The sequence below is a fragment of the Ylistrum balloti genome, unplaced genomic scaffold (assembly GCF_031769215.1).
Source record: "Ylistrum balloti isolate Yb309-2 unplaced genomic scaffold, AGI_CSIRO_Ybal_v1 Utg369756, whole genome shotgun sequence".
Taxonomy (NCBI): Eukaryota; Metazoa; Mollusca; class Bivalvia; order Pectinida; family Pectinidae; genus Ylistrum; species Ylistrum balloti.
The window spans coordinates 420717-446015 of NW_026781957.1; the positions used below are offsets into that span (position 1 = coordinate 420717).

Below are 25299 nucleotides of genomic sequence, written 5' to 3' on the forward strand. Positions count from 1 at the left end.
GGACTGTAGTTAGTATCTCCGAATCTATATTTAGATATTGAAGTAAGGAAAGCAGAAGAGAAACTAGAAGGTAGGGTGGAGTTTTGTCTTTTCTAATTCACGAGTTGCATGTGCATTTTAAAGTTGTACTGAGGCAAACAGTCTATAAATGTAATACTAAATACCGTCGATTCGATTCCACGGGGAATTTATACGGGGGAAATGAACAACAATAGTTTCTATGAGCAAGATATCTGATTGTAATATGACCCGCCCATTTCGGTTCCCTGGTGTTATGTAAAGATTTTGATATGCCCGCCTAGCGTTCTTTGAACTACCAGTCTGTGCAAAGCAGTACAAAAATAAAGATCTAAGGGATAATCACATGGAGACATATGTTTGTTTTACATATTGTTTACCAGTGGGCCTACAGTACAGTAGCTCATACCAAAGGTGTAAACAGGTTGAAAATTCCCGACTTACTATGGTACATGTATATTTTTTATATAACATCTATGTGTAGTCGAAGAAGTTAGAAAAAGAAAATGAGAGGGTTGAAAAAAATTGTCAGCATTACTTAAATGAATTAGAATTGAACTGAAGTCATGAGAAGTGCGTGAATTAAGCATGTCAGTGTGACAAATACATATATGTGAAAGAACAAGGAAAATACACTTTCTTCACTATTATTTTCAAAATAAGAATGAGCAGAAAGCTGAATAATTTTCAAATTTAACATGCTGGCTTTTGTAACAGATATTATCTGTTCACTATTGTTATTTCTAAAACAAAATGCATGTTGGAATTATTCACGGCTAAAATTATTTTTAAATCAGTAACATTCAGAGGTAAGTAATTTCCATTTGACACATGACATTTTCAATAATTTATTTATATAATCTATGTTACGAAAATGAGATTCATTTCTCACTGGCCATGGCTGAAAAATTGCTCTGGCCAGCTGACTGACCAGTGCTACATCAACACTAACTATAACCTAGAAATGAGTAGGGCACAGGTAGATAAGAATAGATAACAACTGTGAGAAGATGGGACCTTCAATGACATAACTTATTGAACAAACATTTAAAGCTAGCATCAGATAAACCTCCACAAGGCCTTGTCTCCTGTCACTGCATTACACAGTGCTGAAGTATATCCTATGATATATATTTACAGGTATGTTATAACTTCACTGCATTCTTTACATGTAAAGGAGACATAACATATGAAGGAATTGTTACCAGTAGTAATTGTATGTTGTCTGCCTTAAGCTTTTCACATAACAAATTTCTCCAGTTTTACTGGTAGGAGTTGAAACTTGCCAGATATAATCTTTAGATGGTCTTACTAAGTTTTTCAGGTCATTCCAAAGTACAAGATGGCCAACATGCCACCATCTTGAAAAAACATGTTTTAAACTTCTTCTCAGTTGCACTGGTGCTATTAAGCTGAAAATTGGTGGAGATATTAAGGAAAGGAAACAGACAAAATGTTATTTTGTGGCGTCAACAAAAACATGGCAGACACAACAGCTATATTGAAACAAAATACATTTAAGCTTCTTCTCATGTTCCACTGGGATTTTAAGGAGTTGGTCCAAACCAAGTGCTCATGGACTGGTTCCAAATTCGATATGACTGCCATAGTTGCTTGTCAAAAAGCCATTTTAAACTTCCTCTTCATTTCCACTGGTGCAATTAAAATGAAAAACTTATGGGATTTGGAAAAACTTAATTGAACTGTATTGTTGATTTTGCTGACTTAACTTATATATTTAGAATTGTTTTAACCATAATGGTAATCAATGGTCCACACTACTGTTGTTGTATGGGTGTATATAAGGTCCATGGGCTACTTGTTTGTGAAATGAAATCATTTACTATTTCAGGGAGCGGTATTAAGTTAAAGTTAGACGTCTGCTATGGAACCTGACGTGTCTTCACATGAGAAATGGCAATGTCTCCTGTCTGCTGTTACTGAAGGTAATGAAAGCAGACCTGTAACATGATAAATGTTTAAATATCAGCAGGTTTGATATGTGAATATAAATCTACTATTATCTTCCTCTATATAATTTCAATTTTGTGTTCTAATTTCAATAGGAACTGTTATTTCTAATTTATGTCTCAAAGGACACAATATTGATGACATCAGCTATGGTAAATCTCACACAGAACTTATCTGGTATACAGAAATTATCAAAACATACATTTATCATTATCTGGCTTAGATGCACTATCTACATCAATACATTTTCACACAAAACGGTTTACTCATAGAAATAGGTATCTGCATAATTACTCTTTGTTTTTCAGGGAGTTTACCGAAGGTGAAATATATAATTAAAAAATATTTCCCCAAATCATACAAGTCACAAATCCATTCCTGTTTACCTGAACTGTTCAAGGAAAATCCTCCACTCCACCAGGCAGTTTTGACAGTAAGTAAATTATATATCTCAGTGATTTGATGTGTCTCCTTACAATATATCTAATTACCTGTTGACACTTATAATCATAGAGAAGATCAGATTCACTTATGTACGTATAAATTTATGGTGTCACTTGGTATCTGATGTTTACAAACATTATATGGGATATTTATGATAGATTGATTCTGTATGGTATGGTTTCAGGCGTCAGATGAAGTAGTTCTGTTACTGATAGACAATGGGTTTGACATCCATGCCAGGAACCGTTATCAGGAAACAGCACTACACATGGCCAGCCGCAAGGGCAGACACGGTAAACAAATCTATCACTCAAGGTCAAATAAAACATTTGGTGATATTTAAGGTTAATAATAAGTTTAATAGGATGGTGACAGTCTTCTAAACAAAAGTCTCTAGCATAGGATGGTGACAGTCTTCTAAACAACAGTCTCTAGCATAGGATGGTGACAGTCTTCTAAACAACAGTCTCTAGCATAGGATGGTGACAGTCTTCTAAACAACAGTCTCTAGCATAGGATGGTGACAGTCTTCTAAACAACAGTCTCTAGCATAGGATGGTGACAGTCTTCTCAACAACAGTCTCTAGCATAGGATGGTGACAGTCTTCTAAACAACAGTCTCTAGCATAGGATGGTGACAGTCTTCTAAACAAAGTCTCTAGCATAGGATGGTGACAGTCTTCTAACAACAGTCTCTAGCATAGGATGGTGACAGTCTTCTAAACAACAGTCTCTAGCATAGGATGGTGACAGTCTTCTAAACAACAAGCATAGGATGGTGACAGTCTTCTAAACAACAGTCTCTAGCATAGGATGGTGACAGTCTTCTAAACAACAGTCTCTAGCATAGGATGGTGACAGTCTTCTAAACAACAGTCTCTAGCATAGGATGGTGACAGTCTTCTAAACAACAGTCTCTAGCATAGGATGGTGACAGTCTCTAAACAACAGTCTCTAGCATAGGATGGTGACAGTCTTCTAAACAACAGTCTCTAGCATAGGATGGTGACAGTCTTCTAAACAACAGTCTCTAGCATAGGATGGTGACAGTCTTCTAAACAACAGTCTCTAGCATAGGATGGTGACAGTCTTCTCAACAAAGATCTCTAGCATAGGATGGTGACAGTCTTCTAAACAAAAGTCTCTAGCATAGGATGGTGACAGTCTTCTCAACAAAGATCTCTAGCATAGGATGGTGACAGTCATAGGATGGTGACAGTCTTCTAAACAACAGTCTCTAGCATAGGATGGTGACAGTCTTCTCAACAACAGTCTCTAGCATAGGATGGTGACAGTCTTCTCAACAACAGTCTCTAGCATAGGATGGTGACAGTGTTCTAAACAACAGTCTCTAGCATAGAATGGTGACAGTGTTCTAAACAACAGTCTCTAGCATAGAATGGTGACAGTCTTCTAAACAACAGTCTTTAGCATAGGATGGTGACAGTCTTCTAAACAACAGTCTCTAGCATAGGATGGTGACAGTCTTCTAAACAACAGTCTCTAGCATAGGATGGTGACAGTCTTCTAAACAACAGTCTCTAGCATAGGATGGTGACAGTCTTCTAAACAACAGTCTCTAGCATAGGATGGTGACAGTCTTCTAAACAAACATAGGATGGTGACAGTCTTCTAAACAACAGTGTCTAGCATAGGATGGTGTCAGTCTTCTAAACAACAGTCTCTAGCATAGGATGGTGACAGTCTTCTAAACAACAGTCTCTAGCATAGGATGGTGACAGTCTTCTAAACAACAGTCTCTAGCATAGGATGGTGACAGTCTTCTAAACAACAGTCTCTAGCATAGGATGGTGACAGTCTTCTAAACAACAGTCTCTAGCATAGGATGGTGACAGTCTTCTAAACAAAGATCTCTAGCATAGGATGGTGACAGTCTTCTAAACAAAAGTCTCTAGCATAGGATGGTGACAGTCTTCTCAACAAAGATCTCTAGCATAGGATGGTGACAGTCTTCTAAACAACAGTCTCTAGCATAGGATGGTGACAGTCTTCTCAACAACAGTCTCTAGCATAGGATGGTGACAGTCTTCTCAACAACAGTCTCTAGCATAGGATGGTGACAGTCTTCTAAACAACAGTCTCTAGCATAGGATGGTGACAGTCTTCTAAACAACAGTCTCTAGCATAGGATGGTGACAGTCTTCTAAACAACAGTCTCTAGCATAGGAGTCTCTAGCATAGGATGGTGACAGTCTTCTAAACAACAGTCTCTAGCATAGGATGGTGACAGTCTTCTAAACAACAGTCTCTAGCATAGGATGGTGACAGTCTTCTAAACAACAGTCTCTAGCATAGGATGGTGACAGTCTTCTAAACAACAGTCTCTAGCATAGGATGGTGACAGTCTTCTAAACAACAGTCTCTAGCATAGGATGGTGACAGTCTTCTAAACAACAGTCTCTAGCATAGGATGGTGACAGTCTTCTAAACAACAACAGTCTAAACAACAGTCTCTAGCATAGGATGGTGACAGTCTTCTAAACAACAGTCTCTAGCATAGGATGGTGACAGTCTTCTAAACAACAGTCTCTAGCATAGGATGGTGACAGTCTTCTAAACAACAGTCTTTAGCATAGGATGGTGACAGTCTTCTAAACAACAGTCTCTAGCATAGGATGGTGACAGTCTTCTAAACAACAGTCTCTAGCATAGGATGGTGACAGTCTTCTAAACAACAGTCTCTAGCATAGGATGGTGACAGTCTTCTAAACAACAGTCTCTAGCATAGGATGGTGACAGTCTTCTAAACAACAGTCTCTAGCATAGGATGGTGACAGTCTTCTAAACAACAGTCTCTAGCATAGGATGGTGACAGTCTTCTAAACAACAGTCTCTAGCATAGGATGGTGACAGTCTTCTAAACAACAGTCTCTAGCATAGGATGGTGACAGTCTTCTAAACAACAGTCTCTAGCATAGTCTCTAGCATAGGATGGTGACAGTCTTCTAAACAACAGTCTCTAGCATAGGATGGTGACAGTCTTCTAAACAAAACAGTCTTCTAAACAACAGTCTCTAGCATAGGATGGTGACAGTCTTCTAAACAACAGTCTCTAGCATAGGATGGTGACAGTCTTCTAAACAACAGTCTCTAGCATAGGATGGTGACAGTCTTCTCAACAACAGTCTCTAGCATAGGATGGTGACAGTCTTCTCAACAACAGTCTCTAGCATAGGATGGTGACAGTCTTCTAAACAGTCTCTAGCATAGGATGGTGACAGTCTTCTAAACAACAGTCTCTAGCATAGGATGGTGACAGTCTTCTAAACAACAGTCTCTAGCATAGGATGGTGACAGTCTTCTAAACAACAGTCTCTAGCATAGGATGGTGACAGTCTTCTAAACAACAGTCTCTAGCATAGGATGGTGACAGTCTTCTCTAAACAACAGTCTCTAGCATAGGATGGTGACAGTCTTCTAAACAACAGTCTCTAGCATAGGATGGTGACAGTCTTCTAAACAACAGTCTCTAGCATAGGATGGTGACAGTCTTCTCAACAACAGTCTCTAGCATAGGATGGTGACAGTCTTCTCAACAACAGTCTCTGTCATAGGATGGTGACTGTCTTCTAAACAAAGATCTCTAGCATAGGATGGTGACAGTCTTCTAAACAACAGTCTCTAGCATAGGATGGTGACAGTCTTCTAAACAACAGTCTCTAGCATAGGATGGTGACAGTCTTCTAAACAACAGTCTCTAGCATAGGATGGTGACAGTCTTCTAAACAACAGTCTCTAGCATAGGATGGTGACAGTCTTCTAAACAACAGTCTCTAGCATAGGATGGTGACAGTCTTCTAAACATCTAAACAACAGTCTCTAGCATGGGATGGTGACAGTCTTCTCAACAACAGTCTCTAGCATAGGATGGTGACAGTCTTCTCAACAACAGTCTCTAGCATAGGATGGTGACAGTCTTCTAAACAACAGTCTCTAGCATAGGATGGTGACAGTCTTCTAAACAACAGTCTCTAGCATAGGATGGTGACAGTCTTCTAAACAACAGTCTCTAGCATAGGATGGTGACAGTCTTCTAAACAACAGTCTCTAGCATAGGATGGTGACAGTCTTCTAAACAACAGTCTCTAGCATAGGATGGTGACAGTCTTCTCATCAACTTCTCTAGCATAGGATGGTGACAGTCTTCTAAACAACAGTCTCTAGCATAGGATGGTGACAGTCTTCTAAACAACAGTCTCTAGCATAGGATGGTGACAGTCTTCTAAACAACAGTCTCTAGCATAGGATGGTGACAGTCTTCTAAACAACAGTCTCTAGCATAGGATGGTGACAGTCTTCTAAACAACAGTCTCTAGCATAGGATGGTGACAGTCTTCTAAACAACAGTCTCTAGCATAGGATGGTGACAGTCTTCTAAACAACAGTCTCTAGCATAGGATGGTGACAGTCTTCTAAACAACAGTCTCTAGCATAGGATGGTGACAGTCTTCTAAACAACAGTCTCTAGCATAGGATGGTGACAGTCTTCTAAACAACAGTCTCTAGCATAGGATGGTGACAGTCTTCTCAACAACAGTCTCTAGCATAGGATGGTGACAGTCTTCTAAACAAAAGTCTCTAGCATAGGATGGTGACAGTCTTCTAAACAAAGATCTCTAGCATAGGATGGTGACAGTCTTCTAAACAAAGATCTCTAGCATAGGATGGTGACAGTCTTCTAAACAACAGTCTCTAGCATAGGATGGTGACAGTCTTCTAAACAACAGTCTCTAGCATAGGATGGTGACAGTCTTCTAAACAACAGTCTCTAGCATAGGATGGTGACAGTCTTCTAAACAACAGTCTCTAGCATAGGATGGTGACAGTCTTCTAAACAACAGTCTCTAGCATAGGATGGTGACAGTCTTCTCAACAACAGTCTCTAGCATAGGATGGTGACAGTCTTCTCAACAACAGTCTCTAGCATAGGATGGTGACAGTCTTCTAAACAACAGTCTCTAGCATAGGATGGTGACAGTCTTCTAAACAACAGTCTCTAGCATAGGATGGTGACAGTCTTCTAAACAACAGTCTCTAGCATAGGATGGTGACAGTCTGCACAACAACAGTCTCTAGCATAGGATGGTGACAGTCTTCTAAACAACAGTCTCTAGCATAGGATGGTGACAGTCTTCAGTCTCTAGCATAACATGGTGACAGTCTCTAGCAATAGGCATAGGATGGTGACAGTCTTCTAAACAACAGTCTCTAGCATAGGATGGTGACAGTCTCTAGCATAGGATGGTGACACTAAACAACAGTCTCTAGCATAGGATGGTGACAGTCTTCTAAACAACAGTCTCTAGCATAGGATGGTGACAGTCTTCTCAACAACAGTCTCTAGCATAGGATGGTGACAGTCTTCTAAACAACAGTCTCTAGCATAGGATGGTGACAGTCTTCTAAACAACAGTCTCTAGCATAGGATGGTGACAGTCTTCTAAACAACAGTCTCTAGCATAGGATGGTGACAGTCTTCTCAACAACAGTCTCTAGCATAGGATGGTGACAGTCTTCTAAACAACAGTCTCTAGCATAGGATGGTGACAGTCTTCTCAACAACAGTCTCTAGCATAGGATGGTGACAGTCTTCTCAACAACAGTCTCTAGCATAGGATGGTGACAGTCTTCTAAACAACAGTCTCTAGCATAGGAAGGTGACAGGCCTCTGATAATCTTATAAGTAAACAAATCTGTTGGTTTCAGTGATAGTTCATAAGCTGCTGGATTCTGGAGCTGACATGGACAGTCGAGATTGTGCAGAAAACACCCCGCTGTTTAATGCTGCAACTTACTCACATCCACATATAGCACAGATTCTCGTCCAAGGTAAATATGAGAACTTGTGTAGCTCGGCTCCCGGTCTAAGGAGCACATGGTACATATATAGGGTATTCAGTCTTTATAAAATACAAAATACATCCACACAGCTTCTCTTTCTAAAGGTAAATGTTTGTCTCAGTCACAATCACTCAGTCAACAATACTATAGAACACAAATACAACAGCTTCTCTTTCTAAAGGTAAATGTTTGTCTTAGTCAACAATACTATATAGAACACAAATACAACAGCTTCTCTTTCTAAAGGTAAATATTGACTTTTAAATGTTGTAAATACTGTACATGGAAAATATACTTTCCATCGTTCCTTTCACTATACATTGTTGTTTTTGATGTCAAGATCGTTTTTCAATAGAAGATATATGATTCAATTAACCTTGATGTTGCTCTGCCAGCTGGCTGTGACCTCAATACCCAGAACGAGGAGTTGATGACACCTCTGGACCAGGCCATCCTGTACGATCAGCGTGACACTATATCCATCTTACTGAAAGCTGGCTGTGAGGTGCAGAAAACCAGCGGACATGTCTACTATGAAGACCACTATGTTAACTCTGTTGTGCACTCTCTCTGGCAAAATGGCGATAGTAGCAACATCAAACTTCTTCAGAACTGTGGCTACGAGATGAAATACTCTGATGTCAAAAGATTGGTTCAGTGGAAATACAAAGTAGTTGAAGGGGCAGAGATTCCAGATATAGATAAAGCTGTGATTGAAGACATCCTCACCCAACCACTGCCTTTAATGAATTGTTGTAGAATCTCAATTAGAAAGGTCTTATCCAAGATCCACAAAAAGAGTACGCTAGAAAAGTTAGCCACTCAACTGCCTCTACCCCAGTGGCTTAAGGATTTCATAGCATTTAAAGAGTAACTCAATTCCTTGTCGGTAAGACCACGTCCTGAGAATAGAAATTCTTCTGAAAAAAAAGGCCATGCCAAGTTCTTTCTGTCCCTTTGAAGGGAACCTAGCTGATATCAATTTGTTTTGCAATTTGTTTTTGTATTTTAACATTTACATGATTCCTTAATGAGTACATTTAATATTTCATGTTGGTGAACAGATGACTAGAGAATGAAGTAGACAATACACAAATATAGTTGTGTTTAACAGATGATGGACTTGTGATATTGTTGTGTACAGGATAGTAGAATTATGTCTTAGACGCTGGTAGAGGATTTAGAATTTGGTGTAAGATATTTGATATATCAAGTCTGAGATTTAGGACATCAGCTTAAAGCTAAACTGTCCAAACAGAGGTGAGTACACTGCCATTTACATTAAGTTGTAGTGAAATATCTGTAGAAATATGACTGTAATGATCAGTTTTACCTGAAGTGAATTAAGCTTTGAGATATCAAAAAAAAATTGACAGGCAATTAAATTAATTGATACACCTGTTTTTCAATTAAAGTAGTGTCATTTTTTTCAATAAATGAATATGTCTTATTGTAATAAATTTATCAGGTAAGTATCACGATTTCCTGACTTTCCTATACGTACCATTAGATATTGAATCCAATGATAAGGTTCATTGCCAATATGATTCAAAGTAACAATTTATACAAGATAGAAGTATAATGATTGTTGAAAATCTGCCATAAATTACCCCTAATAGATTAGTGATGTATTAATAACACCTTGTGTTGTACATGTGTGACCGATGTTAGATCTAGTCTGATATTATAACAATGTTTGTCTATTTTTGTTGAAATACTAAGTCATTCCAAAGTGGTAGTCAAGTTTTAAAATGTTCGTTTGTTTTTGTTAATATTCTAATTGTACTTGTTTATACAATAATATATAATACAATAAGTGGTTCATTAAGAAATAACAAATTTATCCTGATATTAATTACATGTACATAAACTTTATTTATTTTACAACAATTGCCAAACAAGTTTTTCCAACTGATATTAATCACTCCTGTTGGCTCGGATGGAAACATCAGAGGAAGCCGGAATACCCTGGAAAAACCCACGTGGCCGAGCAGGTGACCTCAAACCTTTTCACATCCATTCCAAGAATCAAACCCTGGACGGCTAGGTGTGTGTTACCACTGCGCCATCTGACCACCCTACATGTACATATATCATGTTATTCCTAGATGGAAATTATCTTGGAACTATTTGACCTGATTTCAATATAATCTTGTCACAATCTCGTAACACTTCCATCTTTTAATTGGTGCACATAAGATTATACTACAGTAGAAAAGTCCTGTCTTCCAGTGATTTCATTGTCATTTTGTACACCTCAGTGCACATATTCTTCATACTCATCATTTGTCTTATGAAGTTGACACTGTAGTCATCAAAATGAAACACATTTTCCAACTGGTATTTTCATGTATAAGAATATCAATTCAGAATGGAAATTAATCTAATTATAAAGAACTTTAACTATTTTATTTGAGCCACGTATTAATTCTATGAATTCTAAAAAAATCCTACCACACATGACAAACCCAGAGTTCCAACTTGCCTTGTAATCACTAAAACTGATTTTGTTAAGGATTTCCTTGACTTGTGGTCACTACAGTTCCAACTTTCCTTGTTATCAGTACTTTAGAAACTGATTTTGTTAAGGATTTCCTTGACTTGTGGTCACTACAGTTGTGAACTTATAAACAAAAATAAGAAAACATTGTAATTTCCTCTTCAAATGCCATTTTTGTTGTCAGGATCTGGTTCACAGACATTTTGTCCATAAAGTCACAGGGTTTATTTATGTTTGTATGTGTTATAGATACTCAGACATCAATTGTTTTCTACACTACTAGAAATAATTTAACATTTGTGTAACTCCGAAGTGATCCTAACATTTGCATTGTGTGCTTATCTTTGTATTTATGATGGAAACATGCAATAAATTTCAATAGAAACTGTTATTTCCAAGGTATGTATATGTGTGTGTGGTTCTTGATTGAGATTATCAACAGTGATGGTAAATTGGTAGTGATAAATGGACATAATAATCAGAAGATATTTTTTTGAGTAAAACATTGTTCCTTTGTCAGGGAACAAATTTATATCTACAGATGTATATACTGGTTATTTATTTACCCCACCCGGTGATGTGTTATACTGACAGATATATGTCAGCATTATGTATCCAACCATTTTTAATCATTTTAAAATAATTTATTGATTATATACAAGTTTTATGAAGCAAATGTTATTTTTTATCTTTTGTTTAATATGGATTGTGTGAATTTTTTTTACAAGGTAAGAAATCTTTTACATACAAGTCCCATGTGTTTTAGAATCGTCTAAACATACAAATATACATGACATCTCGTTACAATTTATGTATCTTATATTTATACCTGATGATATTTTAGATACGTATCTTTAAATTCTGTCGACAGTATTTAATCTTGCCAATATCTAGATGAGAATTTTTATAGTTTTTATCATCATTTACATCAATACCTAAGGTGAAACACATGTTAAAATTATTTGAAGTCAGAGACATGTGTAACAGCTTACCATTTTTGGTGTACCAGTAACACTGCTTTTTATTCTATAACTTAACATCATGATTTTTACCTTGTTTGTTGGTTTACAGTTGGAGAATTTTTTTCATCTGAAAAAAAAGTTCAAATTTTGATACACATGGTTTACTGTGACTAAACATTTCAGGCCTTGATACAAAAACGTCATCTGTTTTTATTTTGAATTATTTATTTTTTAAATAAAACATTCATTTACAGAAATAAATGCATTTTATTTTCAAATTATAAAACCACTGCCGTTTTATATAACTATACAGTTATTATTATTTTTCAATGTAAAAATTATGGTTAATCTTTTTTTAGTTTGAAAAAAAAAAATTAAATGAGGGCAATTCAATTGTATATATCAATGTATCAGATGTTTAGCTAACATTTTCCATCTATTTTTGTTGGAGAATTTTGAGTGTTTAACAGAAATGAAAGTGTTTTTTAATGAAAATAAAGTTTTGAAAGATGAATATCACTTTTGACTGGTATTTTGCAATTAATGTTGGAAGATAGTACAATTTCACACATCATCATTAACCAATGAATTACACCACTGTACACAATCTCAGACCCTGGAGGTGGTGACTTAGACATGTTTTACTGTAGATGTACCTATCACCAAGGAGGTAGTATACAAAATTGCCTTCAACCAAAGATGCTTCTGAGTAACAGCAGGATTTTAAATAACTTATTCTATTTATCTTATTTGGCCACGCCCCTCCCGCCCTTGGAGGCTGAGACTCAGCATTTATACAGAATTGATTTCTCTTTACCAAAAGACGCTTTTGACCAAATCTTGGCAAAATTCAATCATTTGTACAAGAGGAGTAGGATTATAAAGATTCAGCAAAATTCCTAATTTTTGGGCCCCATCCCTCAGATCCTGGTGGGGGCCAGGACACACCTTTTATATAAATTATGTTCCCATTCCCCTAAAGATACTTCTGACCAAATTTTGTCCAAATCCCCTTAGTCGTTCATCACTACATGTAGTAGTGTTTTGTAGGAAAAGTTGACAGACGATAAATGGACGATGGAGGCAGCAGTATCCATATAGCTCATTTGGCCCTTTGGGCCAGGTAAGCTAAGAGCAAAACAGATTGTGAAAGTAGCACTTCTATTGCCAATACAGTGTTGAAAGTTTGTAGTAAAGATAACATATCTATAATGTAACACATTGATATGATCTGTTGAATTTATTACAAAATAATTATAACAGTTACAAAATTACCCATGTTGGTATAAACACAAAACATCTCTAAACCAATGGTGTGTGAAATTGCTCATAACAAAACATTGAGACAATACAACCCATCTTATCTTTTCCAACTGGAGCTCTGTTGCTATGATTCAACACTCTACTGATCCAGTCTTATTTTATACCAATTTCTTGGATCTTTAATTGGCAGGCTCTGACTCAGTAGATCCATTCCTATAAGCTACAGAAATGTCCGGGATGTTTGACAGGTTTTCAGCAGATCCCTATCTATTGGAGTACTTTACCTGTTTTATTGTGTTATCATCACAAGCATGTATCAATCATATACAATTACAGCCATACAGTAAGACGGGTTTTAATGACAAATGATAAATGGAATGTTGAATCTCTCTATGTATAATACAGTCCAACCTATCTATGATAGAAACTAGAATCTCCTGTAGGTAAAGCAGTCATTGTATATAATTAAAAACCCAGAAATTACTGAAGAACCAAACAAAACATTATTATTTGTTTCTAGTTTTGTTAACAGAATGGGAAGCAAAACATATGTTTTTATCTGAAAAGTGTAAACATCCTATAAAAGTCAAATATATTAAGTAAAAACAAAATTCTCTAAAAATAAACACTTCAGTTATGTATATGAATTTGACAGATATCCCAATGTGTATCTGAAAGCACTAATAAGTTCAGCATCTGGAACACACATTCTGACCTTGACCTTGTCAGATACATAATTATATACACTTGGAGCACTTATAAGCTGGGTTCTTGGAACAGCCTGAACGTCACCTTGTCAGATCTATGTTTATAAACATATACACTTGGAGCACTCATAAGCTGGGTTCTAGGAACAGCCTGAATGTCACCTTGTCAGATCTATGTTTATAAACATATACACTTGGAGCACTCATAAGCTGGGTTCTAGGAACAGCCTGAATGTCACCTTGTCAGATCTACCTTTATAAACATATACACTTGGAGCACTTATAAGCTGGGTTTTAGAAACACTCTGACCTTGACCTTGCAGATAAAAAAAAAGATTGACAGTAAAAACTGATTCAGTAATATATGCAACGTATTTTGTGGAATGGAATGGTGGCCATCTTTGGGTCATCTGCATGATCGCGTCGATAGTCCCAGAGATAATGGTCAATGATGATGGAGTTGATGTGAGAATCTTTAGTCTCAGCATCCTCCTTCAATAACTTCTTCGCTTCCTCGCACACTAACTGTAGGAACACAGAAAAGTCATATATCAAATATGTAATAACTACAATGTATTATCCCTGATTTACACTACAAAGTATATATAAAGGGAATTTTTCTATATTTATCATTTAATTGTTTATTTATAGATGTCAACAAATTTGTGTTAATTTGCACTTTCTCTCTGATGTTGATATAAAAACAATTATCATTTCCCAAATTTGACTTGGTGCTAATATGTCCAAAATTGTGCTTAATTTTGATTGCACCAAAATAAGTATATTTACAGCAAAAGTCAACAAAACCTATACAAATATGGTTTCCTATTTTAGAAATAAAACAATTAGAAATATTTTTAAAACTTTATTCAGTCAGCTTGATAGATCAGTAACAATTACCTCAGTGGCCCATATACTGCAACCCCTGATCTCTGTCTCATACCGGTCACTAGTCTCCATCATCTTGTCTGTTCAAAGTTAAAAGTAAAAGGTTACAAGGATAACATGTGGTGATATATTATAAATACTAAATTCCTTACAGTAGATCAACATAGTTGACATAATCAGTTGATCTTTTAGTTTTAATAAATTTGTAAGCATTGGTGTACAAAAATGTATATCAATCTGGAAGGACATCATTACCTAACCAAATACACAAAACATTATGTACGATAATACAAACAAAATGATATCCAATGTCCGGCGCTCCAGTTCCGCAAGTTCAGCAGTCAACCTAAGGCAGATTACAAAAAGGAATACCGAGTTCGGTACCAAGAAATGTTGACAGCACCAGACAACACCTTAGGCAGATTACCAGTAGCATTTAATTGTTGACATGTTTCAGCATACTGGGTATGCCATCCTCAGAACCTCAGGTTATACGTACCATAAGTTACGTAATGGTTACAATGTAAATGATGATTTCCACTGAATAATAGAACAAATCAAAACCATTTTACCTATTACAATTTAAAAAAAAAAGAAACAAAACATGAAAGAAAACAAAAGTCATGAGGTAGAAATATATCGTGTAATAAAGTTACTTTTTCAGCAAACTAAGTATGTTAGAGTATTTTTCTGACAATAAGTCCATGCTTGGTAATAAACCCACACAAATAGGTAGTTGTTTTAGCAGACAGATCCCCTGATTCCGTGTAAGAAGTAGAATACTATTACAGGATACAGTATACAGTCTCTGTTGTATAATATAGACAGTAATATTATCCTCCATTTTCTGTTACTTTGTGACAAAACGTTAAATATTTAACTTCTGAAATACTGACCTGCTTTCATATATTCTGCAAGGTCTTCAGAATATTCTATAGCACCAAAGTAGACCAAAGCTTGTGGAATCCTGCGAACAAAGAAGATATGAGGAGGTTCATCAGTACACACATCTCACTACATCTGATATGGACAAGTGACTGTATTTTAACCCATGCCTGGCAATGCTGATCCACAATCTACATGTACTATGAAATCAAAACAAGTAAAATATATCCTAAAATCAAATAACAACACTTTCTTAAAACTTGTATCCATATGCTTCAATTATCTCTCAAGTCCTCTGGTCTTAAGACTCTCAGGACTCGAACTTTTCAAATTCTCTCGACTCGTAACCTGTGCTGTAATGCTCTCCTGACTCATGGTCTATGAAGTACATAGCTTAAATCTGAAGTTGTCAGACCCAATTTACAATTATATAAGAGACAACATTCAAATATAACAAATTTTGTAGTACATGTACCTGTAATCTGCAAACATGGTTATGCTGTCAATATCGTGAAACTCTCCATAACCTTTCCCCTCAAAACAAGCCCAAATGTCCGCAATCAAAATCTGTACTCTTTTGTAAAATGCAACTACAATGGAGATAAAACAAAGCCATGTGATAGATAACTTCAACATTAAAAGTGAAGAAAAAAGAATGAGAACCAACTTATATAGCCTGTATAGAACATTTCTCTGTATAAACATCTTTATATTGTATACAAAATGATGCCTTTTCAGGTTAACGAGATGTATATATCTAACTTATAATGATGTTCAGCATTACACTACACTTTATCCTTGCAAATTTTGAAATGTTACAACATGTATTCAGAATTTTAAAAAATGTGTGAACATACCTGTTATGAGATGAAGTGCAACAGAACAGGGAAAACACACATTCCTGTTGTACGCCCAAACCAGGAATCGAACCTGGGTCACTGACGTGATAATCTACTTAGCCATAGAAGCATGTCCAGTCAACAGAGTGACAGAGATCGTATCTAACAATATATTCAAGCCACACAGACCCGTCAACTGAGTTACAGAGACAGTATTAGATCGTATCTAACAATATATACAAGTCACACCAACCCGTCAGCTCAGTGACAGAGATCGTATCTAACAGTATATACAAGCCACACCAACCCGTCAGCTGAGTGACAGAGATCGTATCTCCTATTACAATAGCTCACCTTGTTTGCCGTTATAGACTGCCTCGTCTCTGTAGGATGGAAAATCTCTGACCACCAGCTGCATCAATGCCTGAGCACTTTTATCACATTTCTCTATACAGTTTACAAAACTTCCATCATATTTCTACAATAAAAATACAAAGTATAAGTTTTATGTTAAATAGATCAGTTATATAATCTGATACCACAAACATACTTATACCAATAGATCATTGACAGAGATGACAATTATACCAAACTTGGTCTTTTTCTTAATATTTTTCTCTCGATTAAAATACTGATGTGAAAATATATACACTTTTTTGCACATTCTTAATTTCAATTTTTGTTAAGAAGATAAGGCTAAAACAATAATAAGGAACAGCTTTACTTGTATACACACAGATGTATAAACAAGGTCATATATCAGTACATGTACCTTCAACTTTGATAAAGTTGGAATCAGAAAAATGGAAGAACATGTATTTATAGAAAAAGACATACATAATAAGCATATATATGTTTGCCTTCACTTCTTTTTAAGTGGGAATGCTGTATAGAAAGATATCATCAAAATCTAGAAATAAAAGCATTTGATTATTTTAATGTTCAACATACATGGTATTTCACTACGTCACAGTATAGTACTGGAGTACTACCTCTAACTGTTCAAAAATTTGTACATAAAATACAGACGTATTGTGACACTAGCATACCTTCAGTAGGACTTTGCCTGCTTCCTGCAGGACCTGCAATCTTTCCTCTAACATTGGTACATCGTAATCTGTGTCCGACTTAAATATATCACACAGCTGTTCCATACTAACACTGGCATAGTAATTAGGGTCTGTCAGAGGAATACCATTCTGTAAAACAAGTGTTGGTGTTCTCAGACTCTCATGTAATGAAGAAAGTTCAGACTTAATCAATAGACTAGGTGTGTCAGTGTAACATGTATGTTCTCACTGTAACCAAGTCTGGAGCTTTTTGGTGTTACTGATGTTTTAAGATATGTTCTCATGATTTTTCAAGATGTGTAAAGTATTGGTGCCCCAAGATTGATGGCTGAAATTAATTAAAAGGTGACCATGTACAAATATTACAACTATATTGCAAATTTTATTTCAATATCCCTAGAAAAAACAAAAAAGAAAGGAAAACAACAAAAAATGTCTTAAAATATTTGAAATCCTATAACATCTATCTCAAGTCATAACTCTGAAAAAAAGGAAAATAGTCAACCAGAACAAAGTACGAATTTTACCTACACTTTCTAACAATACAACTACATATCAAATTTCAGTACAAAAGCACCATCCAGTACTCAAAAAATTAGTGTAAAACATAACCAATTCCAAGGGCCATAACTCTGGAAAAAATACATGAATAAGGATCTATATTTGATCTGCAACTTCTCATTCTGCAACCAAACTATTCACTTTCAGTTCAACATTTCCATCTATAACAAATACAAGAATTCCTCAGAACTATATGTGTCGCCTGCATAAAGTGTCACGGTCACACGGAAATTGAACTGGATGTGCAACGTTCAACCATAAAGTTGTAATACCAAATTTCATTTCTATAACTCGAAGCATAAAGGGAAAGCTGCAAAGCAATATTCCTGAGAAATTTTCCAAGTTCAAAGGGACATATCACTGCCAAGAAGGATTACAGACTGCCAAGAAGGGAACTTGGTGCGTAACTTTTGACCAAGAACTCATATACAAAATTGCATTTTGATGACTCAAAGTATAACCAAGAAAATTCCAGAAACAATATTCCCAAAGAATTTGAGTTCAAAGGGGCATAACTCCATCAGGATGAGTCACAGAGAGCTGGGAATTAAACTCGATCTGTAATCTTCCACCAAGAAGCCATATACCAAATTTCATTGCAATAACTTAAAGGATAACCCAAAAAAGTCCAGAAAACAATATTCCCAGAGAATTTTCTAAGTTCAAAGGGGCATTACTCTGCCAAGAAGGGTCACAGACAGCCGGAAATCATACTTAATCTGTAGCCTTCCAACAAGAAGCCATATTCTTAATTTCATTTTGATAACTCAAAGCATAACGGAAAAGCTTGTCGCTGACACATGACGACAGACAAAGTGATCCTTTAGTGTCCGCCAGCTCTGCAGCTGATACAAACAGGAACTAAACTATGCCAGAAAAGGCTGTCACAACAGTGATAAGGACTCATCATAAACCATGCATTAAAGTTACCATAGTTACAGGAACTTACATCTAGTGCACGGTTGAGAGCTGCCACCCATGACCAATAACCAGTATACCCTTTGCCCTTGTATGTCACCTTGAACTTCTTCGAGTCATCCATTGACCAAAATGAGAAATTTAAGGTGTCTGCCACAAAAACCCTGCAAAATTAATTAATATTTCTATAAACAAGGAATAAAAAAATATACAAAGTATGAGGGCAGGACAAAAACCAATGTAGAGATTTCTTCTCAAGTCAGTTCACATATTGTATACATGTATTCATTTTATTTCACCTAAAATATTTCTTCTTCTTAGAAATTTCTCTCTCCATTCAGTAACTCTGATATATGAGCATTATAAATGAAAAAAACATAAGGAATGGGTAATGTTCTAAGCAGAACAGAATCAGCTCGTGTTAGCTCAGATTTGGTCAACTTCATTCACGTCTTCAAAACAAACCCACCCTTAACCAGCCAAATATACATGTTCTGTACCTGGTGTGTTTGGAGAAGTCCCACAGTATAGAAGTAAAGGACCAGGTTGAAGGAAGAAACAGTTATGTCCTGTTTAATACAGTCAACTCTTCACTTGAATTTTTCACATTAATCAATTCAAACAAAAGAAACAGAGCTTTGGAAATATACATTCATACAAGAATATATATATATGTCATCCACTTCTTTTAATATGCATGTATCAGCATCATAGTCAGGTGAGAAATTCCATGTAACAGAGAACCAGAAAGCACTAAGCACAATGGAAACTTTATCACGTCTTTTACACATGCATTTTCCTATTTCCCTCTGTTATTTTCGTATTTCCCTCTGCTATATTCCTATTTCCCTCTGTTATTTTCGTATTTTCCTGTTATTTTCATATTTCCCTCTGTTATTTTCGTATTTTCCTGTTATTTTCGTATTTTCCTGTTATTTTCTTATTTTCCTGTTATTTTCATATTTCCCTCTGTTATTTTCGTATTTTCCTGTTATTTTCGTATTTTCCTCTGTTATTTTCATATTTCCCTGTTATTTTCATATTTTCCTGTTATTTTCATATTTTCCTGTTATTTTCGTATTTTCCTCTGTTATTTTCATATTTCCCTGTTATTTTCATATTTTCCTGTTATTTTCATATTTTCCTGCTATTTTCATATTTCCCTCTGTTATTTTCATATTTTCCTGTTATTTTCATATTTCCCTCTGTTATTTTCGTATTTTCCTGTTATTTTCGTATTTTCCTGTTATTTTCGTATTTTCCTGTTATTTTCATATTTCCCTCTGTTATTTTCGTATTTTCCTGTTATTTTCATATTTCCCTCTGTTATTTTCGTATTTTCCTGTTATTTTCTATATTTTCCTGTTATTTTTGTATTTTCCTCTGTTATTTTCGTATTTTCCTGTTATTTTCATATTTTTCTCTGTTATTTTCATATTTTCCTGTTATTTTCGTATTTTCCTGTTATTTTTGTATTTTCCTCTGTTATTTTCGTATTTTCCTGTTATTTTCATATTTCCCTCTGTTATTTTCATATTTTCCTGTTATTTTCATATTTCCCTCTGTTATTTTCGTATTTTCCTGTTATTTTCGTATTTTTTCATATTTCCCTGTTATTTTCATATTTTCCTGTTATTTTCGAATTTTCCACTGTTATTTTCGTATTTCCCTGTTATTTTCATATTTTCCTGTTATTTTCATATTTCCCTCTGTTATTTTCATATTTCCCTGTTATTTTTGTATTTTCCTGTTATTTTCGTATTTTCCTGTTATTTTCGTATTTCCTATTATTTTTTTTACTTTTTTCTCTCTTATATTAATTTTCTTCTCTTTTATTCTTATTTTTCCTGCCTTTTTTATTTTCCCTGTTTTTCTTTCTTTTTCATGTTTTTTCTTATTTTCTCCTCTGTTATTTTTTCCTCTGATATTTCCTCTGTTATATTTTTATTTTTTCTGGGTGCTGATTTTGAACTGTTTTACTTACCAGTCTACCTCTGCTTTGGACATGACTTTTGGGTTTAGTTCGTGGTCACTTTTCCAGTTTTGAATTGTGTATGTCTTTGTTTTCACACATTCATACATCTGTTCAACAAAACTTCATTACTTCTTACGGTAATTAATACTTCAGAATAAATAAACAAGAAATTCTCAACACTTGAACTGAATGTCAAACCTACAACATTATACAAGGACCTTTTGCAAAATGTTTAAATGTCATCAACAATAATTTACATAAATTTCACTCAGCAGACCTTTAACATGTCAGAGAGACTTTTGATAACACACTTAATATATAAACAAATGCTTAAGAAGGCAAAAATTACCAACAGCTGTAAAACATTACGGTACATTTAACTGCCATAGTTTTGCACAGTTGAAATAATGATGCTCTGGTTTTGGTATTTGTTAAAAGGTAAAAAAAACAGAACAAAATTGAAAACTGTCCATAATTATTCTCCTTTGTCATCATCAGAACAAAATATTCTTCTACACATGCTACTTCATTATCAACTTCTTTTTCACTTTCTGAATGTCATTCCTTCTTACCAACTTGGCAAGTTTCTGTACTCCGTGACCTTTGACCTTGACATCTTTGCTTGTCTCTGCAATCAACCTCCCAGTATCCCTCGGCATCACAACGTTCTCCATGATGTGTTACTGTGCTTCTATAAGAACATCAACTGGAAACACCTCTAGAACAAATCAGCATAAAGACAACATAGCCTGGGCTGTATGTGATCAATTTATCTGTCTACAGGACAAGTGAGCTTATACCAGGACACAACATCTATTGTCTTACTTCACCTGTCTAAAGGACAAGTGAGCTTATACCGTGGCACAACATCTATTGTCTTACTTCACCTGTCTAAAGGACAAGTGAGCTTATACCATGGCACATCTATTGTCTTACTTCACCTGTCTACAGGACAAGTGAGCTTATACCGTGGCACATCTATTGTCTTACTTCACCTGTCTAAAGGACAAGTGAGCTTATACTGTGGCACAACATCTATTGTCTTACTTCACCTGTCTAAAGGACAAGTGAGCTTATACCGTGGCACAACATCTATTGTCTTACTTCACCTGTCTACAGGACAAGTGAGCTTATACCATGGCACATCTATTGTCTTACTTCACCTGTCTACAGGACAAGTGAGCTTATACCGTGGCACATCTTTTGTCTTACTTCACCTGTCTACAGGACAAGTGAGCTTATACCATGGCACAACATCTATTGTCTTACTTCACCTGTCTACAGGACAAGTGAGCTTATACTGTGGCACAACATCTATTGTCTTACTTCACCTGTCTACAGGACAAGTGAGCTTATACTGTGGCACAACATCTATTGTCTTACTTCATTTTTTTCCCTTTAAGCAGCTTCTCCGTAACCAAGAGGCCAATGCTGGGATGAAAGGATACAGTGTTTGTTCAAATAATTGACCTTGATTCATTCTCAAGATCACAGTAGTCCTCTTTTAATAACAACCAAGAGGATCAGGATCCTGATATTTAACTAGTGTTCTGGGGAAAAGAGGTCCAGGATCCTGATATCTAACTAGTGTTCTGCGGAAAAGAGATCCAGGATCCTGATATCTAACTAGTGTTCTGGGGAAAAGAGGTCCAGGATCCTGATATCTAACTAGTGTTCTGGGGAAAAGAGGTCCAGGATCCTGATATTTAACTAGTGTTCTGGGGAAAAGAGGTCCAGGATCCTGATATCTAACTAGTGTTCTGGGGAAAAGAGATCCAGGATCCTGATATCTAACTAGTGTTCTGGGGAAAAGAGGTCCAGGATCCTGATATTTAACTAGTGTTCTGGGGAAAAGAGGTCCAGGATCCTGATATCTAACTAGTGTTCTGGGGAAAAGAGATCCAGGATCCTGATATCTAACTAGTGTTCTGGGGAAAAGAGATCCAGGATCCTGATATCTACTACTAGTGTTCTGGGGAAAAGAGGTCCAGGATCCTGATATCTAACTAGTGTTCTGGGGAAAAGAGATCCAGGATCCTGATATCTAACTAGTGTTCTGGGGAAAAGAGATCCAGGATCCTGATATTTAACTAGTGTTCTGGGGAAAAGAGGTCCAGGATCCTGATATCTAACTAGTGTTCTGGGGAAAAGAGGTCCAGGATCCTGATATCTAACTAGTGTTCTGGGGAAAAGAGGTCCAGGATCCTGATATCTAACTAGTGTTCTGGGGAAAAGAGGTCCAGGATCCTGATATCTAACTAGTGTTCTGGGGAAAAGAGGTCCAGGATCCTGATATCTAACTAGTGTTCTGGGGAAAAGAGGTCCAGGATCCTGATATCTACTACTAGTGTTCTGGAGAAAAGAGATCCAGGATCCTGATATCTAACTAGTGTTCTGGGGAAAAGAGATCCAGGATCCTGATATCTAACTAGTGTTCTGGGGAAAAGAGATCCAGGATCCTGATATCTAACTAGTGTTCTGGGGAAAAGAGGTCCAGGATCCTGATATCTAACTAGTGTTCTGGGGAAAAGAGGTCCAGGATCCTGATATTTAACTAGTGTTCTGGGGAAAAGAGGTCCAGGATCCTGATATCTAACTAGTGCTCTGGGGAAAAGAGGTCCAGGATCCTGATATCTAACTAGTGTTCTGGGGAAAAGAGGTCCAGGATCCTGATATTTAACTATTGTTCTGGGAAAAAGGACTACTAGCTAAGTTTCTTAACCTGAATGATTTAGATCCACTTTCTAGGTCACAAAGGTCAAATATGTTCAAATCTTTTAATAACTTTTTCTCAATAAGTTGAATAAGCTTTCTAAAAGACTTTTTTTCTAAAGAATAGTTTAAAAATGATAAGTAGTGATTCTTGAGAAAATAGTTCAAAAGACCTTCAGACTAGTTGATTCCTAAAATGAACACAAGCACATTGCTAAATTTAGTGATAACAATGCCAGATATATGATAGACAGAGCTCAGGTAACATCACTGTAAGCTGTCTTGTAGAGATGTACAATGTATTAAACTCTGTCTTCTATAAATAAATAATATACAGGGAAACAAACTGGTTTGATTGTAATAAATGCTGAGCAAGTGATAAAATTATAAGAAAAACAGAAATGCCTATATAGTTACAGGCACTTGTATCTTGAATATTCAAAACCCAAGTAAAATAGCCTTAGTACACTACACATTATGATTATTCGACTGTGGATTCTACATGGGTTGGTGTTCCAGATACGAGTGCATGCGATAGCCTATAGCTGGAATGCCATTTATCCGTACTACAACTACTCTATCTGCCACTCGTCACCGCTCTGATAAGGTTTCAGCCACGTGTGTGGCCACATACCCTCTAACGTCATCTTTCCTATCTAGATTATGATATCTCCATGACCAATATAGGTGATCAATGAAACATAGTAACCTGTTTTGACTGATACAATTGTTACAGGTATTCCCTTCAGTAGCTAAGATTCGCGTATAATTCCCTCGTTACGTATTACAATGTTTTATCAAACCTTTGTTCATACCTGTAAAATCTGTCGACGACGATGAAACGTATCGTATACGTTGTCAAGTCTCTTATCAGCCAGTACACTGTTAAAACACTAGAGGCTTAGCGCCGAACATGTGCAGCTTACTTCCGGTGATGTTCTAAAATTAGAAATCATTTTCCCAAAAATTCGGACTGGTTTGTTACAAGAGGGTCAGTCGCGCGGCAGTAAAATTTATATTTCCCATCTAAATATAATGTTAATGACAACTTATATATCGAAATCAATCCCTAAATCCCACAACATTCCTTTTCACGTTCAAAAATCAAAATGCTCCTCAAATGGACACCTTTTTCCAGAGACGTCTCTGCCTTTTTACTTTATCCAGCTTAGACTGGATAAATCTCTAAGTACACTTTTCTCTGTTCTCGTTGTATTTTTGAAGGAAAACATAGCGGAGAGAAGAAAAATATAGAAGTCAATCCAGCCAACTATTACTTTGAGTGAAATGTGTAATAAATCCATTTCTAAAAAATACAATTCAACAGTTCCCAGGGAGATGTCACGATGCAAAACCGATACCAATGTCTTAAAGCATTTCTTAATATTAATCTTCATTATCAATTAAAAATGTACAGTGTAACTAATACTAATGTGGTCCGGTTTAAGAGAGACTGATTTACATTTAGAAACATAAATTGTATAAATGACTCTCTCTCTCTCTCTCTCTCCATGTAATTTTGTATTTAAACATGTCGTTTTGTCTTGTCATTATGTATTTTGTCAAAATCTATGTGGAAAGGGCTTGATATAAGTTTGAAAAGTTGTGCCCAATCCCATTGAAATTGTTCATTGAAATATGTTTAAATAAAATCAACTACAGAATACTCCTAGATAGTGTAATTCTGGCTGGGGGAGATGTTTGAGAACTTATTTTGACTCCTT

General features: G+C 35.9%; 2 protein-coding genes across 2 annotated transcripts; one reads left to right on the forward strand and one right to left on the reverse strand.

Annotated features, from left to right (window-relative positions):
• The first annotated feature begins 55 nt into the window (after positions 1-55).
• LOC132543477 (serine/threonine-protein phosphatase 6 regulatory ankyrin repeat subunit C-like) lies at positions 56-10108 on the forward strand. The gene is made up of 6 exons (XM_060206981.1): positions 56-70; positions 1871-1964; positions 2298-2422; positions 2618-2726; positions 8161-8283; positions 8691-10108. The coding sequence occupies exons 2-6, from the start codon at positions 1904-1906 to the stop codon at positions 9167-9169; spliced, it is 897 nt and encodes a 298-aa protein (XP_060062964.1). The 5' UTR covers positions 56-70; positions 1871-1903; the 3' UTR covers positions 9170-10108.
• A 2929-nt stretch (positions 10109-13037) lies between these two features.
• LOC132543474 (queuosine 5'-phosphate N-glycosylase/hydrolase-like) lies at positions 13038-24461 on the reverse strand. Its single transcript, XM_060206978.1, has 10 exons — positions 24391-24461; positions 21436-21581; positions 20873-20970; positions 18920-19052; positions 17389-17538; positions 16694-16817; positions 15976-16090; positions 15512-15582; positions 14628-14695; positions 13038-14252 (listed from the first exon to the last, which is right to left on the reverse strand). The coding sequence occupies exons 2-10, from the start codon at positions 21535-21537 to the stop codon at positions 14082-14084; spliced, it is 1032 nt and encodes a 343-aa protein (XP_060062961.1). The 5' UTR covers positions 21538-21581; positions 24391-24461; the 3' UTR covers positions 13038-14081.
• Positions 24462-25299: the final 838 nt, after the last annotated feature.